Source organism: Falco cherrug, chromosome 9 (assembly GCF_023634085.1).
Source record: "Falco cherrug isolate bFalChe1 chromosome 9, bFalChe1.pri, whole genome shotgun sequence".
NCBI lineage: Eukaryota > Metazoa > Chordata > Aves > Falconiformes > Falconidae > Falco > Falco cherrug.
This window is the reverse complement of record NC_073705.1, coordinates 53408753-53421495: the sequence shown is the minus strand read 5'-3', so window position 1 is coordinate 53421495 and position 12743 is coordinate 53408753. Positions and strand designations below refer to the sequence as shown.

The following is a 12743-nucleotide window of genomic DNA, read 5'->3' as shown; positions in this document are numbered from 1 at the left end:
TTTAGCTATATTTGTCTTGCTTCATTTACTTTTTTTAAAATTATTTAACCCTACACATTCCATAATCCTTATGCCCTTCTCAGGCATGCTGCTTTTCTTAGGAACACAAACTTTCAGCATTGTATTAGGCATCAAAGGAGGCAGAATAAAAATTTGCCTCTGATCAGGTGAGGATCCAGAAGTCTGAGATGAAGAAAACTGACCAAAAGAAAAAGATAACAATTACATATGGGCGTAGCAGGAAAGCAGACCACCAGAACTGAGGTGGATCGTACAAAAATATACAAGGAAATGGAAGGCGCAAGAGCTAGGAGACCACAGAGAGGAACCAACTAGCCTATAAAAAGGGCAAAGAGCAGGAAAAAACGCAGCAATTTTTCAAAGCAATGAACTTGCCTTTCTCTTGCAGAGAAGGTCCCAAGAAAACCAGAGAAGACAGACCAAGCAGACTTGTTCATTAACAAAACTCAGAAAAAAAACTACGCTGTCATTGATGTCAGTGTTTTGCTTTCAGGGCATTTCCTCTCCCCCACCCAAAACTCAGGAAGCCTCACAATAGCTCACTTCCACCGCCACTAAGGTCAGAACGTGTGCCAAGACCACTCATTAATGAGAAAAGTGAACATCCTCAAGACCACCACGCACATACAGCCTTAAAGTAAATTTGCTCCTTAAGGAGAAACAGCAACAAAAGCACAAAGCAGCAATTGATGTATTCCAACAATATTAGCCTCTATCTTCTAGCAAATGCCACTGGCTGCAAACAATGGTGCAGTTACAAAAGGTTCCTATTCAGCCTACACAGGGGCCAAAGTAACTCACCTCCGTAAGCAAAATTGCTAGCATATCTTGTCTCTGAAAGCGTATCGCCAGATGCACAAGCGTGTACCCAACGTCAAAAGCAGAAGGGCGATTTAGCAGGCGCACTTCATCCGCAGTAAGCTGCCGGGCAATATCTCCTCCTGATGACTTGTAAGCTTCAACAGCAGCTAAATCACCTTCTACAACTCCTGAAGAAAAAACAAAACAAAAAAATAATCAAACAGTTCATTTTAGCTAGTGAATGAGCCATTCTGGATCACGCTATCTTACTTAACCCTATCTATTCTGGTACAGACCCAACATACAAAGACCAACTGCATATCAAGAAACTTGCTTTTTATTTCTTTTCTTGAACAGACATTATAAAATATTTAGACTTACCTCACCTCCTAGACCATTTCCACTACGCAAACTAGCTGGAAGATACAGCAGATCAAAGGCCAGCTACGAAGTGGTGCTGAGGACCCTTGATGAAATACCTAGCGCAACATACTCACTGGTTTCATTTGATCAGCAGTGCTGAAGGAAAGTCATTAATTCATAGGACAGAGATTAGTTCAATTATTATATCTTCCCTTTTAAATTATCTTAAAAACAGACTACTGGACCTACAAAAAATAGATCTATCAAAAGATTTTTGGAACAAGTCTCAACCCCCCTCCACATGGTTTAAAGCAGTGTTGGAAAAGGGTTCAGAACACAAAGTTTCTCTTCAGCTCACCATCTCTGCTACTAATCGAACTCAGGCAGTTATCACTCAGGGTACTCTATTAAAACTGAGTTAAAGTCACACACACACTGCATACGCTTTCTAAAGCAAGATGCAAGGGGAACCCTAATGTCTTCTAGAGTCCCTGGGAAATTCTAGTTTCTGTACCATGCTTCCTATCAAGCCCATTCACGCTGAATGCATTCCTTAGCTGCAATTATCAGGATACACCATCAACAAGATGCGGTAGTGTTAACAGTATCAGTTCCAGTATTAGACTTTCTAAATTTAGAAATCCCTTTAAATATAAAGGTTCTATTTTACATATGGGCTTCATAAGAGAATAGTGTAACACTGAACTGAGGAAACAGAAAATTGATCTTAAAGCCATCTTTAGTAGATATGTAAATAGAAGACTTCAAATTCACTATTGAGAAGCAGCTCTATTTGCAGCAGCTCAAGATCGCAAATGAGAAAACCCCCTCCCATTCTCTGCAGATAAACCTCCTTAACAACTCCTAAGAGTCAGCAGTTGAGCAGAGGCCATGAGGCTAGAAACTGAGACTCCAGTTTATCCTTCACTCAGTTTGCTTAACAAGACTCAAAAACTGTTCAGAAGGGCAAGAGGTAATTCTCAGTCAGGGCACTCACTCCCGCTCAGGACCAAGATTCAAACAGACACCAAAAAAAAAAACAAAAACCACCCCAAAAAAACAACCCACACCACACAAAAAAACCCACCAACAAGCACCAAATACCACCACACAAAGGACCAAAAAGGGGGGGGTGGGGGTGGGGGGGTGGGGCAGGAAAAAAAAAAAGCCAAATAACCCAAAACCCCAATAGAACAAACTGAACTGCCTACTACTAGAGAAGCATACTAACCGCTGGGTTGCTGGTTAATCCAGGATTTAGGAAAGCGATTCTTAGCTCGGCCAAAAAGTCTATCATTTTCAATAGTGAGATTGTAAAGCTTTCCGAAGAAACGCAGGGGGGGAAAATGGATTATCAGTGCAAGACGTTTCTTGACAAAGTTATCAGCTCTACTTCATAAGCCTCTACAAATAAAAGTTAGATTATTCATTTTAACAGCGGTCTAAAGCAGAGAAGTTCCAGAATACAAACTCAACTGCAAATTTCAATCAGACAACACCTACCTATTCATCAAGGGCCCAAAAATCCTAACAGGCCAGGCCAGAATGAAAGCAATATGGGATGACAATTTCTTAGGGTTTTTGTTGCGTGTTTCTGGTCTGCCTGTACAGGAACTCATTCCCACTCCACCCCAGCACCAATGCCTCATTCTGCTTAAGTGCCTGCCTGTGTACTCACCCCAGATGAGTTAGAGAACTACTTATGCCTGTCCAATTTTAGTTCTTGTTCCATAAGATTTAGAACTTTGCTGATGAAAAAATATTTGATTTTAAAGAAAGGAGCTGCTGCTTATGGATAAAAGCTACTTCAGCGAAGAGAAATGAACACTGAAAAGTCATTGGTTTTCAAGACATTCTCCAAAACACACATCAAAGGAATGCAGCATGGGACGTGATGAACATAGCTGTGCTCCTCTTGCAATACTTCCAGCTCTGAGGGGAACCAAAACATACCAAAGCAAAAGGTACGTTTTTGTCAACACATGCTGTATCCATAACAAGAATGCCAACCGCAGCATTTTATTTCCATGCAATCCCATTTATGCCACTGATAAGGCAATACCATCGCTGCCTGTGATACATCATTCCAACCAAATGCAGCAAACTGACCTGTTGGGGGGTTTTTTGCATAGTAAGTAACCAAAGTCAGATTAATTTCCATGACCCACTCTCTTAAAACAAGCTATACTACAGCTCTGGCCCAAGTTCAGCTGTTGGCAAACCCAAGAATCCACAGGGAAAGAAGAACCTTGACAGACGAGTAAATTCTCTTCTATCTTATGACACCCTTAATTTTTTATCATTAATTTATGAAAGATATTTTGTTGAAGACTAAAAGCCACTTCATGCCCTTTTGTATTTTAACCACTTGTATTGACACAGGAAGGACTCCTGTTACCGTACATGCACACTCCACCACACCACCCAATGACAAACATACTGAAGACCACCTAAGACAGGCAGGTAGCCACTCTCGACAATCCAAATATCACAGATTAATTTCAAACAAACATCCCAAAAATGATCTTTCAATGACAGGCGATCAGACCCAAATCATGGCAACAGTTCCAGCTGGCCAGCTTGCCAAGCACATACAGCGATATGTGCTACCACAGACTTAAGTCAGTACCCAGTCAATTTGTATTTGTAATTATTCTTTTAGTCCCTGACCCTCAGCTGCTAAGGCAATTTATTATCATCCCACTCTTCAAACAGCAACAACTGAGGCCGAAGACCGATGCTGAGAGGCAGTCATGTGAGGTTTGGCAATGCCTTCAAGCGCTAACTACTAAAAGCTGCGATAGGGATCCAAATCAGTGACATGTGCTCTTCACAGCACTGCCAGTTCTTGCAGTTTATTCCCACGTCTTGCAATACTTGACATTCCTAAGAGCCCCATGTTCTAGAATTAACTACTAAAATTTTTATATAAGCTGTCATTTTAAAAGTACATTTCTAAACTTTGCTGAAGTTTAAGCTAAAGATCAACACATCAAAACCAGGCAAACCACATATGCTTTCTAGGCCTTATTTAAAAAACAGAGATTGTAAATTATTTTTTTTTAGGTATAGGGTTGGCAATACTTTTATCTAGAAGTGAAGAACAGTGATGGTGTGCTAAATGACACTTCAAACTAGCACAGTTACAGCTCATGGAGGGATGGTGATGTGACTATGTGCAAGCATCATATTTGGTCATCCTCTGTTCTTTAATCCAAACAGCCAAGTGACTATTTATGGCTGGGGGGAGCATCAGGCAATTTTTAGATCAAGTCCAGACAGACAAACTCACTTCTGGACGCACTAACTATTTTGTAACTGAGCCTCAACAGATGAGCATGAGACACAAAATCAAACCATACGGAACTCACTCGGCATAATTTTTTGCATAGAGCCCATTACAAGTCTATTTCTTTTTAAGAAGCTTCCTCTTGCAAAACTGCTGCGTGCTCTAACGCCTGGTACTAACCCGCGCTGAAATACCGTGACCCCGGTACCCAGAACATCACTACTGCAGGGACAATATTCTATGGTCACTGCAAGTCTCCTTGGCCTCTCCTTGCCACAGCAAGGTAAGTCCGAATTTCTCTTTAGCCGTTCCGCCAAGTATCTACTCTATTTTGGTTGCTTCAAAACAAGGAAAATTCTTGATCCTGGCTCATTAGGTGCCAGCCTGACAGTACAGTCCAAGCCTGCACTGAACACCAAGCAAATATATAGCATTAACAGGCAGACTGCCAGAAATCTGAACCAGAAAACACAAATCCTGCCCCAAAACTATGGGATAAACTTGCCTACATGCAACATTCATCAGAACTGCCTGCAATTCCTAAATTCAGTATCGCCACTTCAAAATGAGGTCTTAATATGCTTTCATTGACAATAGGAGGCATATTCCTACAATAGCTTTGATTTCTGTCAGATGAATGAGAGCCTCCAATTCATTAAGTCTATTTAAATAAAGCTTAACAAAACACTATTTACAAAAAATATTGCAGAAATATTTACTGATGTTCTAATTCACTACATTTCATAACACACAAGTGCCTGATTACTTACACAAGCAGCCTCTGAATCGCGTTCTGATACAGCACCATGCCAATTGGATTACTCCCCACTGACACCCACAGCATTCCTCAGACTGTTAAAATGTCAAAAGAAAGATTGGCATCTGTCTTAAGATTGTTCACACAGCATCCATGAGTGCTCCAGCAGCTAGACCTCTTGCGAGGGCACAGCTCCGATTAGCCATAAGAGCTACACAAATGCAAACAGATCCTTATGACTCAGTGTCTACTTCTGCTCCACAGCAAGAATAGCTGTTCTTTGAAGTGGACTCCAGAAATGTTAGTTTGGTGTTGCAACTGAAGACATCACTCTGTGTGTGTCTCCCAACAAGTTTTGCGTTGCTTAATGCATACGCATGACTACAGCCTGACACCCCAAGCGACAGGACAGAATGCTAAGTGCTGCACCCAAGTAAGGAGAAAATACAAAGTTAGTATTCCACGTTTACAGGTTCAACTGTGTTCCCATTTGCAACTCAGGCATTTCCTTTTATTGGAAGTCTTCCACAGCACAGGCAGCCAAGGTTTTTTCTTTTTCTAGTAAAGCCCCAACTCTTACAAATAGCACAGATCTGGAATATGAAATCTCAGTGCACGTGAGATGATACACAACAGAGATTAAGGAGATTATTTAAGAAGGCTAAATTTTACAAATATTAATCACCCAATAACAACTATTTGTACGATCTTGATCCTGCATTTTTGCTCCTATGATGACTGTTACAACTATCTTCTTTATTACGCATCAATATTGCTTGCCTTTGCTCATATAAGCCCATAATGAACGGAGCTGCTAAAACCAAACTACTTCAGCTAACGTGCTGTTAAGTTTATTCTTTAGAACATGTAAATATTTATAGGGTTTAGTGCAGTTAAGTAAACTTGGAAAACCAGCAACAGCTTACAGGCATATCCAGAAAACTAAATCCTGGTTGCCCTCATTGCACAGTCCCAGTGACTTCAGAACAGCTGGATGTACAAGTTTCCAGAGAAAACACCACAGCAGCAGCCTTTATTTACTTCACTGTCTCTCTGACAGACCTGGAGTGCGCTGGCTGGCACAACTTGCACATGAAATCGGCAAATTCTTCCAAATAGATTGATGTAGTTCTGCCGCTTATCTACAGGGCAGAAGAGAGGCTGGGGGAGGCAGACCTGGGCAGCAGCACTGCGCAGTGGATCAGGACAGGGGCCCACCAGCTCCACACACAGTTCCCAACAACAGCAAGGTTTAAACATGCAGTGAGAAGAGACTAAAAGCAAGTAAGAACACAGATTAGTAACCCTCACTTCAACAGCATTTGCTGTCAGTTTAAAGTTTCCTGAACAATTCAATTCCTCAGTTAAACTGCTGTGGAGACAAATGAGCCATTGCAGAGCAGCAAAAAGCAGTGGGTCAGACAGCCCACAGCAGCGGATTCTGCAGGAGGCTCCTAACCCTCAACAACTGTTAGAAGCATCACTGCATGAAAGGCACATCCGCAGTCTTGCATATACTACGGGGCAGGCGTTCTATATCTTTGAAAAGGCTGAATAGGATTACGCTGAAATGAAATGAGCAAAACCAAAGAGAATTAATTTCAATCATATACCTGCTAAAAAGAAGTACAAAGGGTTTTGCTAAATTAATGGAAGAGTGTGAAGATGCCTCTGTTTAGATAAAACATGTAAAAAACCACCCAGAGATTCAAGATTTCTTTGATTCAAGAAGGTAGCAATGCTGCAGTAAACAATCTGTTCTCACATTTGTGTAGACTAAAAAGGAAACACTTCATATTAAAGAGGTCTTCGTGCCTCCTATGTGGGACAATCGCAATCAACTTTACTGTTCCTTGAACGGCCTGGTCATAGAAGGCAAACTTCTCAAACAACCAAATTATACATTTTAAACGTCAGCAGCAGAGTCAGATCCCTCTGTGACATACACCAGATCAGAAGCACAGAGCCCTGTGCTGCTTTCTCTTCTGTTACAGGCACGATTGCAAGTGATCTGTATCATCCACATGCTCTCACTTACCCGTCTACAGACCAAGCCGAAGATTCGTTTAAGCGCCAAGGTGACCTTCCACAGTAAGTGAGGGGCCAATCAACTGACCCACTAAAACCTAATTCTGACACTTGTTAAAATCCTACCGCTCCTCCAGCATCAAGAGCGCTGAGGACCGGTGGTACGACCACGCAAGCTGTAGCACTGGAGCTCAGCCCGCACCCTCTTCCAACTGCTCCCCAAGGGCACATCAGGTGACCATAAAGGAAGATCTGTTATCAATAATTGCTCCACCATTTCAGCATTTGGAGGACAAAACACATTCAGTCTGAGAAGAATTCCTCCTCTTAGAGGAAGAACTCTTTTGCAAACAAATATGACACATCAGTTAATACAAATGATTGTCTGAAAAAACTTTATGGGCCTCTAACCACACCCTCCTGCTCATTCTCCTCATTCTTCATTTCCAGGACCTCTCTTTTTAGTATTAGCACACAATCAAACAGCAGATCACTCTCCAGGTAACAACAGCTTGAGACTGAACCTTCTATATACTAATTTTTTTCAAAAAAAAATTTAACCTCAGCAACTTGTATTAACTTAAAAATAACAACTTATAAGACATGTACTTTAAAACTAAAGCATGCAATGCACGACAGTATGACTATCACCTAATTCTTCCCCCCCCCCCCCCCCCCCCATACAGTCCATTTAGTACATTCATAACCTATCATTACAGGACAAAGCAGCACACATGTAAGACCTGCTGAAAGATGTCCTTATCCCCTCTCCTTATCTGTCAGATGCATCCACACCCCTTGTGGCGTTAACAGCTGATCAGCTGCTTGCAGGGTTCCACCCAAAAGGGAGACTGGACAGTGGAAAATTATGAATGATACTCAAGTTAACCATTAGTGTTTCCAAGGCAAATTTAAATAACTATTTAACTTGATAATTTATTCCGTCATTTTAACATAAAATATCACCAACCATTTAAAAAAAAAAAGTCTTTTTTTTTTTTTAAGCCAAGAGACCAAAATAAAAGCGTGTTTCAGGAGTTAAGATTTTCTACCAAGGTGTACAGCCTGCAGAGTACTCTCAAAGATACACACACACACAAAAGCAAAGCATTTATGGTAGAATATAAGTACAGGACACAGACAACAACACAACAAGATTTCTTACCCAAGTGAAAGTTGTACGCTTATGTCACTGTTACCTGGCACACTACAGACAAGTATGCCAAGTCATGCTTCCCAGCATCACAAAGGAACAGGGAAAGGCAGCAACTAGCCCTACGGGCAACTGTTTGCCATACTGAGTCAAGGCCAGCACAGCAGGTAATCACCGGTCACAAATTCATGCTCTATTTCCCCAAACAGTTCAAGGTAGCCTAAACTGACACTAGCAACGGCTGGTGCATGACCCTTCCCTGCTTCCAGCAGCTTGTTCCCACCCATATCCTCACAATCCCTCATTACAGCATAAACAGCCCCATCAAGACTCAGCTCTACTATGGATGGGACGAGGAAACTAGTCTAGGTTTACTAAAACAGCAAAACCAACAAACACCACCACCACACCCCAACACAAAAATATCGCCTAATCCAGTTTATCAAGCTTCATTTTCAGCGAGATTAGTCTCAGATGCACTTCTTCACATGCAAACACGCCAGGAGGACAGAAACAAGCAGTCAGGAGGACCACTTTTGGGTGGCAGTGCCAGCTGAAAGCACCTTGGTGCATCAGTCCCTTCAGGCTGCCTTTATTGTCAGTGAAGAGCCACATGCTCCGCAGGACGCAGGGCAGGAGGTGGCCTCCACATCTCCTGGAGCTGCAGAGCAGCCTGGGACACTGCCCGGCCGACTTCATACCTGTATCTGGACAGAATGACTCTCCTTTCCCACAGGGTTTCAGAACGCTTGGGTAACACATTTGGCACTATTTCAGAAAACCGAAGGGAGAAAAGGACAACGAAAAAAAACAAACATAAAAGAGATAAAGTAGTTGACAAAGGAAAAACTAAGCAGACACATATGGAGGAATACCAGGAATGAACTAACAGTCCTTTTAAGGATGTACTGCAAAACAAGATTCATTGCAGTTTGCTCTAAATATTTTGGATTGTTTAAGAAACACACTCTTATCCACTTCTTCCACAGAGCCAACAAGAGCGCGTGCCTACTTGGCTCTGAGGCCACCACCCCCAGCAGAGGAACTCTGGCCCACGATGGCAGTAGCTACCTCACCGGCCTGAGCTGAAAGAGAAGAGCACACTCTCTTACAGCAGTTCATAAGCAGGGTTGGAGGAGAAACGAAAAGAAGAAATGCAGTTCTTCTCATCCGTGGGCTGCAGTTCAAGCTCAGGAGTTGAAGACACAACCCAGGAAGCCCCAGCAGCGCCCTGCAGCTAACACGCGCTGCTAGCACCGCTGCAAAACCCAGCCCTGCAGTGACAGGAGAGGGGAAGCTTCAGCAAGAGCTGAAGCTGAACTGTAAGTCCCAAACAAACTCTGAGAGTTTTTAAAGTCATGACCGCCTTCATCCATTTGTACTGCTTAAATCCACAGCCAGCTGTAACCAGCTTCACCAGGCCCCACAGCAGGACTGCTCCTCTTGCATGTCAGATTCCCTAAGCCCCACAGGCCACCGAACCTCTTTGGCATAGATACCGCGAGTTATATAAAAGACAACGGAGCTTAATTTCAAATATACATTAGCTTCCCTCCCTCCTCCAAGAAATGAGTCACCTTGGACTTCACATTAACCTTGTACTAGGCCAGTACAGTAGAAAGCCTCGATGTCCTTGCAGAAGACATTTGTGATTTCTCACTGTAATTCAAACTGGCAGTTGTAGCAAGTCATGCTATTCAACAGCCATACTTACTAGACATTCTGTTTTGATCTTAATAAATTTTAATCAAACAAATTGGTCCTAAAAATCTCATCCTTTTGAGAAAGAATCATTTGACTGATACATCCACTGCTGCAAAAACCAAGTCAGTAACAACAAAAAAACCCCATTAAAGTACATTTACTTGCAGGGTTTGAAAGGGGGAACTCCACTAATCCTGATTTGGAAAGGATACACTCCATCAAGGAAACTATGCTGGAATGCAAGAGTTGCACTCTTCACATTCTGTACAGCCTAGATTTCAAGGAATAGAAGCTTTGACGACATGTTTATTTACTGAGGTGGGTAGAGCATTAAAGGATGTCTCCAACAGGGCAAGAAAAACCCCACAAACACACAGAGGTACTTTTTTAAATCCACACAAGATATCTTCATGTTTCAGCTAAAAAGAGCAGATGTGGGAAAAAAGTAATCCAATACATGGTTTTAATGACACCCGACATTAAATTTAAAACCTAGTAAAAATAATTTTATACTAGAGCTGAGATACGAAGATGCAGTTCAACTAAACAGCTGTCCTAAAGTATCAAACATTTTCCTTTGTACCTTTTGAAAAATACTACCTCCTAAGAGAAAAGATCACCAGTCTGCCAAGAATTACTCCTCTAATCTTTGAGTTCAGAAAAAGCTACACTTTGCACATCCAAAAAACTTTAAACTGATATATTTCTCCTACATAAGATAGAATCAAAACAAATGGATCCTCCACAACCGACGGAGCTTAAACTTGGAGCTGCACAGCCTGAAGTTACCAAATACTAACAAGTCACCACTTGTCAGCTGAACTATGGTAACAGACTACACACCAACTCTTAATCCATCAATTTTCACAAACTTGCTTGATGGACTTAGCCAAACACAATTATAAAATAGGACAAGGATTTACAAGTATCAAGGTCAGCTAAAAGTTCACAAGAGCTCCAGCTTGCTAATGAACAGTAACTCACTAAGTCACCATAACTCAGTTGATTTCTATGACAAAAACATATGCTTCAGGCAAAATTGTTCAATTGATAGTTAAATTGTTTTAAGTATGTCACACTAAGACAATAAAACAACCAGCACAAATGTGGCTTACTGCTTTTAATTTTTTTTAAAAATACTGGTTAAACTGGTACACCTTTCCAGTATCAATACACTCTGCAAAACGTCCAGAGACAACCACAAAAGAATATATGAAACTTTCATCAATCTTCCTAAGGTTATTCCAGCTACAACAAACATTTGGAAAAAACATGACATCTATGATATGCAAAATGAAATTCTGAAATGAAGGATAATTAACAGCTTTGGTTGCTGGTCCCATCCCTCCCCCAACAACTCCCCCATCCCCGCACAGTTAAAAAGTCAAAGTATAGTAAGTGTTCAAGTTACAGAAAGAAATTATGCAATCTCTCAGCACAACAGTATTTTTAAAAAAATAATAATAATCAGCACACAAGTCTATTTGCATTCTGCTTTTCTCATCAAGATCCCTTCAACATCCCTTCAAACTATTTTCATTTTAAAAGAACCAAACCATTACTGCCTTACAAAATTTCTATGAACATAGTTTTGAGTTTCATGCACAACTATAGTCACAAGCCACACTAAATACTTTTAAAACTCACATTCTAAAATATACACACAACCATTCCCACACAGATTAGAAAGTGTGAAATATTTTAAGTAACATTGCAAGAGTAAAAAAAAAAAAAAAAAAAAAGTCTAACATTTAATACAACTGGTATCAGAATAGACTCCTGTAAGGCGAAGGAATGACCTCCAACAATTGGTCTTGGGTATTCAATGACTTAGAAAATACCATACAGAATTCCAACTGCTTCATTTCAGAAGGAGAAAGCACTGCGCATCTACTAGCATGTAAGGAGCTGAAGGTATCAGGAAACAGAGGCATCTATTTTCAAAAGGAAATGTGCTTGTCGAACTACTAACGCAACACAAAAATAAACTGGGACATTTATTAGCTCAGAGAAACCAAACCCACGATACCCATTAAAAAATTTACACCTGATCAAATCTATCAAACGAAGCAGCTCCACAAATTAATTCCTCTACTATAACAAGCATGGAGTAACTTCATGAAACATTAAGGAACAGTACAAGACATACTAGTAGTGCCAGAGTTTCACATTAAGTGTTTTACTCTAAAAATAGTTGTGTATTCCAAGCGTTTAACCTGCATGTACACTAGGCCACAAGGTATCTACTTCTGGGAAGTTACAGCACAAAAGTTAACCCACAAGGTCAGTAACTGAAGAAAACCCTGCTCTCACATGTCCCTGTTCTTTAACAGCATTGGGAGAATTACCCACAATTTCCTTAGGAAAGCACTAAAATGCAAAACAAAATTGGTATTTGAATTTTTTGAAGCAGTTAACTACAAAAATACTTCGAGAGAGCCTGTAAACATTTACAACACAGTAGCTGTATTAATACAACATTATTACTTTCAAGGTCAGTATTACACATGCAATTTCTTGGAGCTACATATTTTGGTGTTATTTTTAACATCTGACAGAGCATCTTGTACTGTTGCAAGCTCTACACTGTTTACAAATACTCCCAAGCTGCAGCTGCTGATTCTGCT

At 40.9% G+C, this 12743-nt stretch overlaps 1 protein-coding gene across 4 annotated transcripts in view; it reads right to left on the bottom strand.

The window, feature by feature from the left end:
* ZRANB1 (zinc finger RANBP2-type containing 1) overlaps positions 1-12743 on the bottom strand; it is a 46745-nt gene that overhangs the window by 18692 nt on the left and 15310 nt on the right. For all 4 annotated transcript variants that reach the window (XM_055719629.1, XM_055719628.1, XM_055719627.1 and 1 more), the window contains one exon: positions 823-1010. In XM_055719629.1, coding sequence (XP_055575604.1) covers positions 823-1010 — 188 coding nt within the window. The remainder of the gene's footprint in view (positions 1-822; positions 1011-12743) is intronic.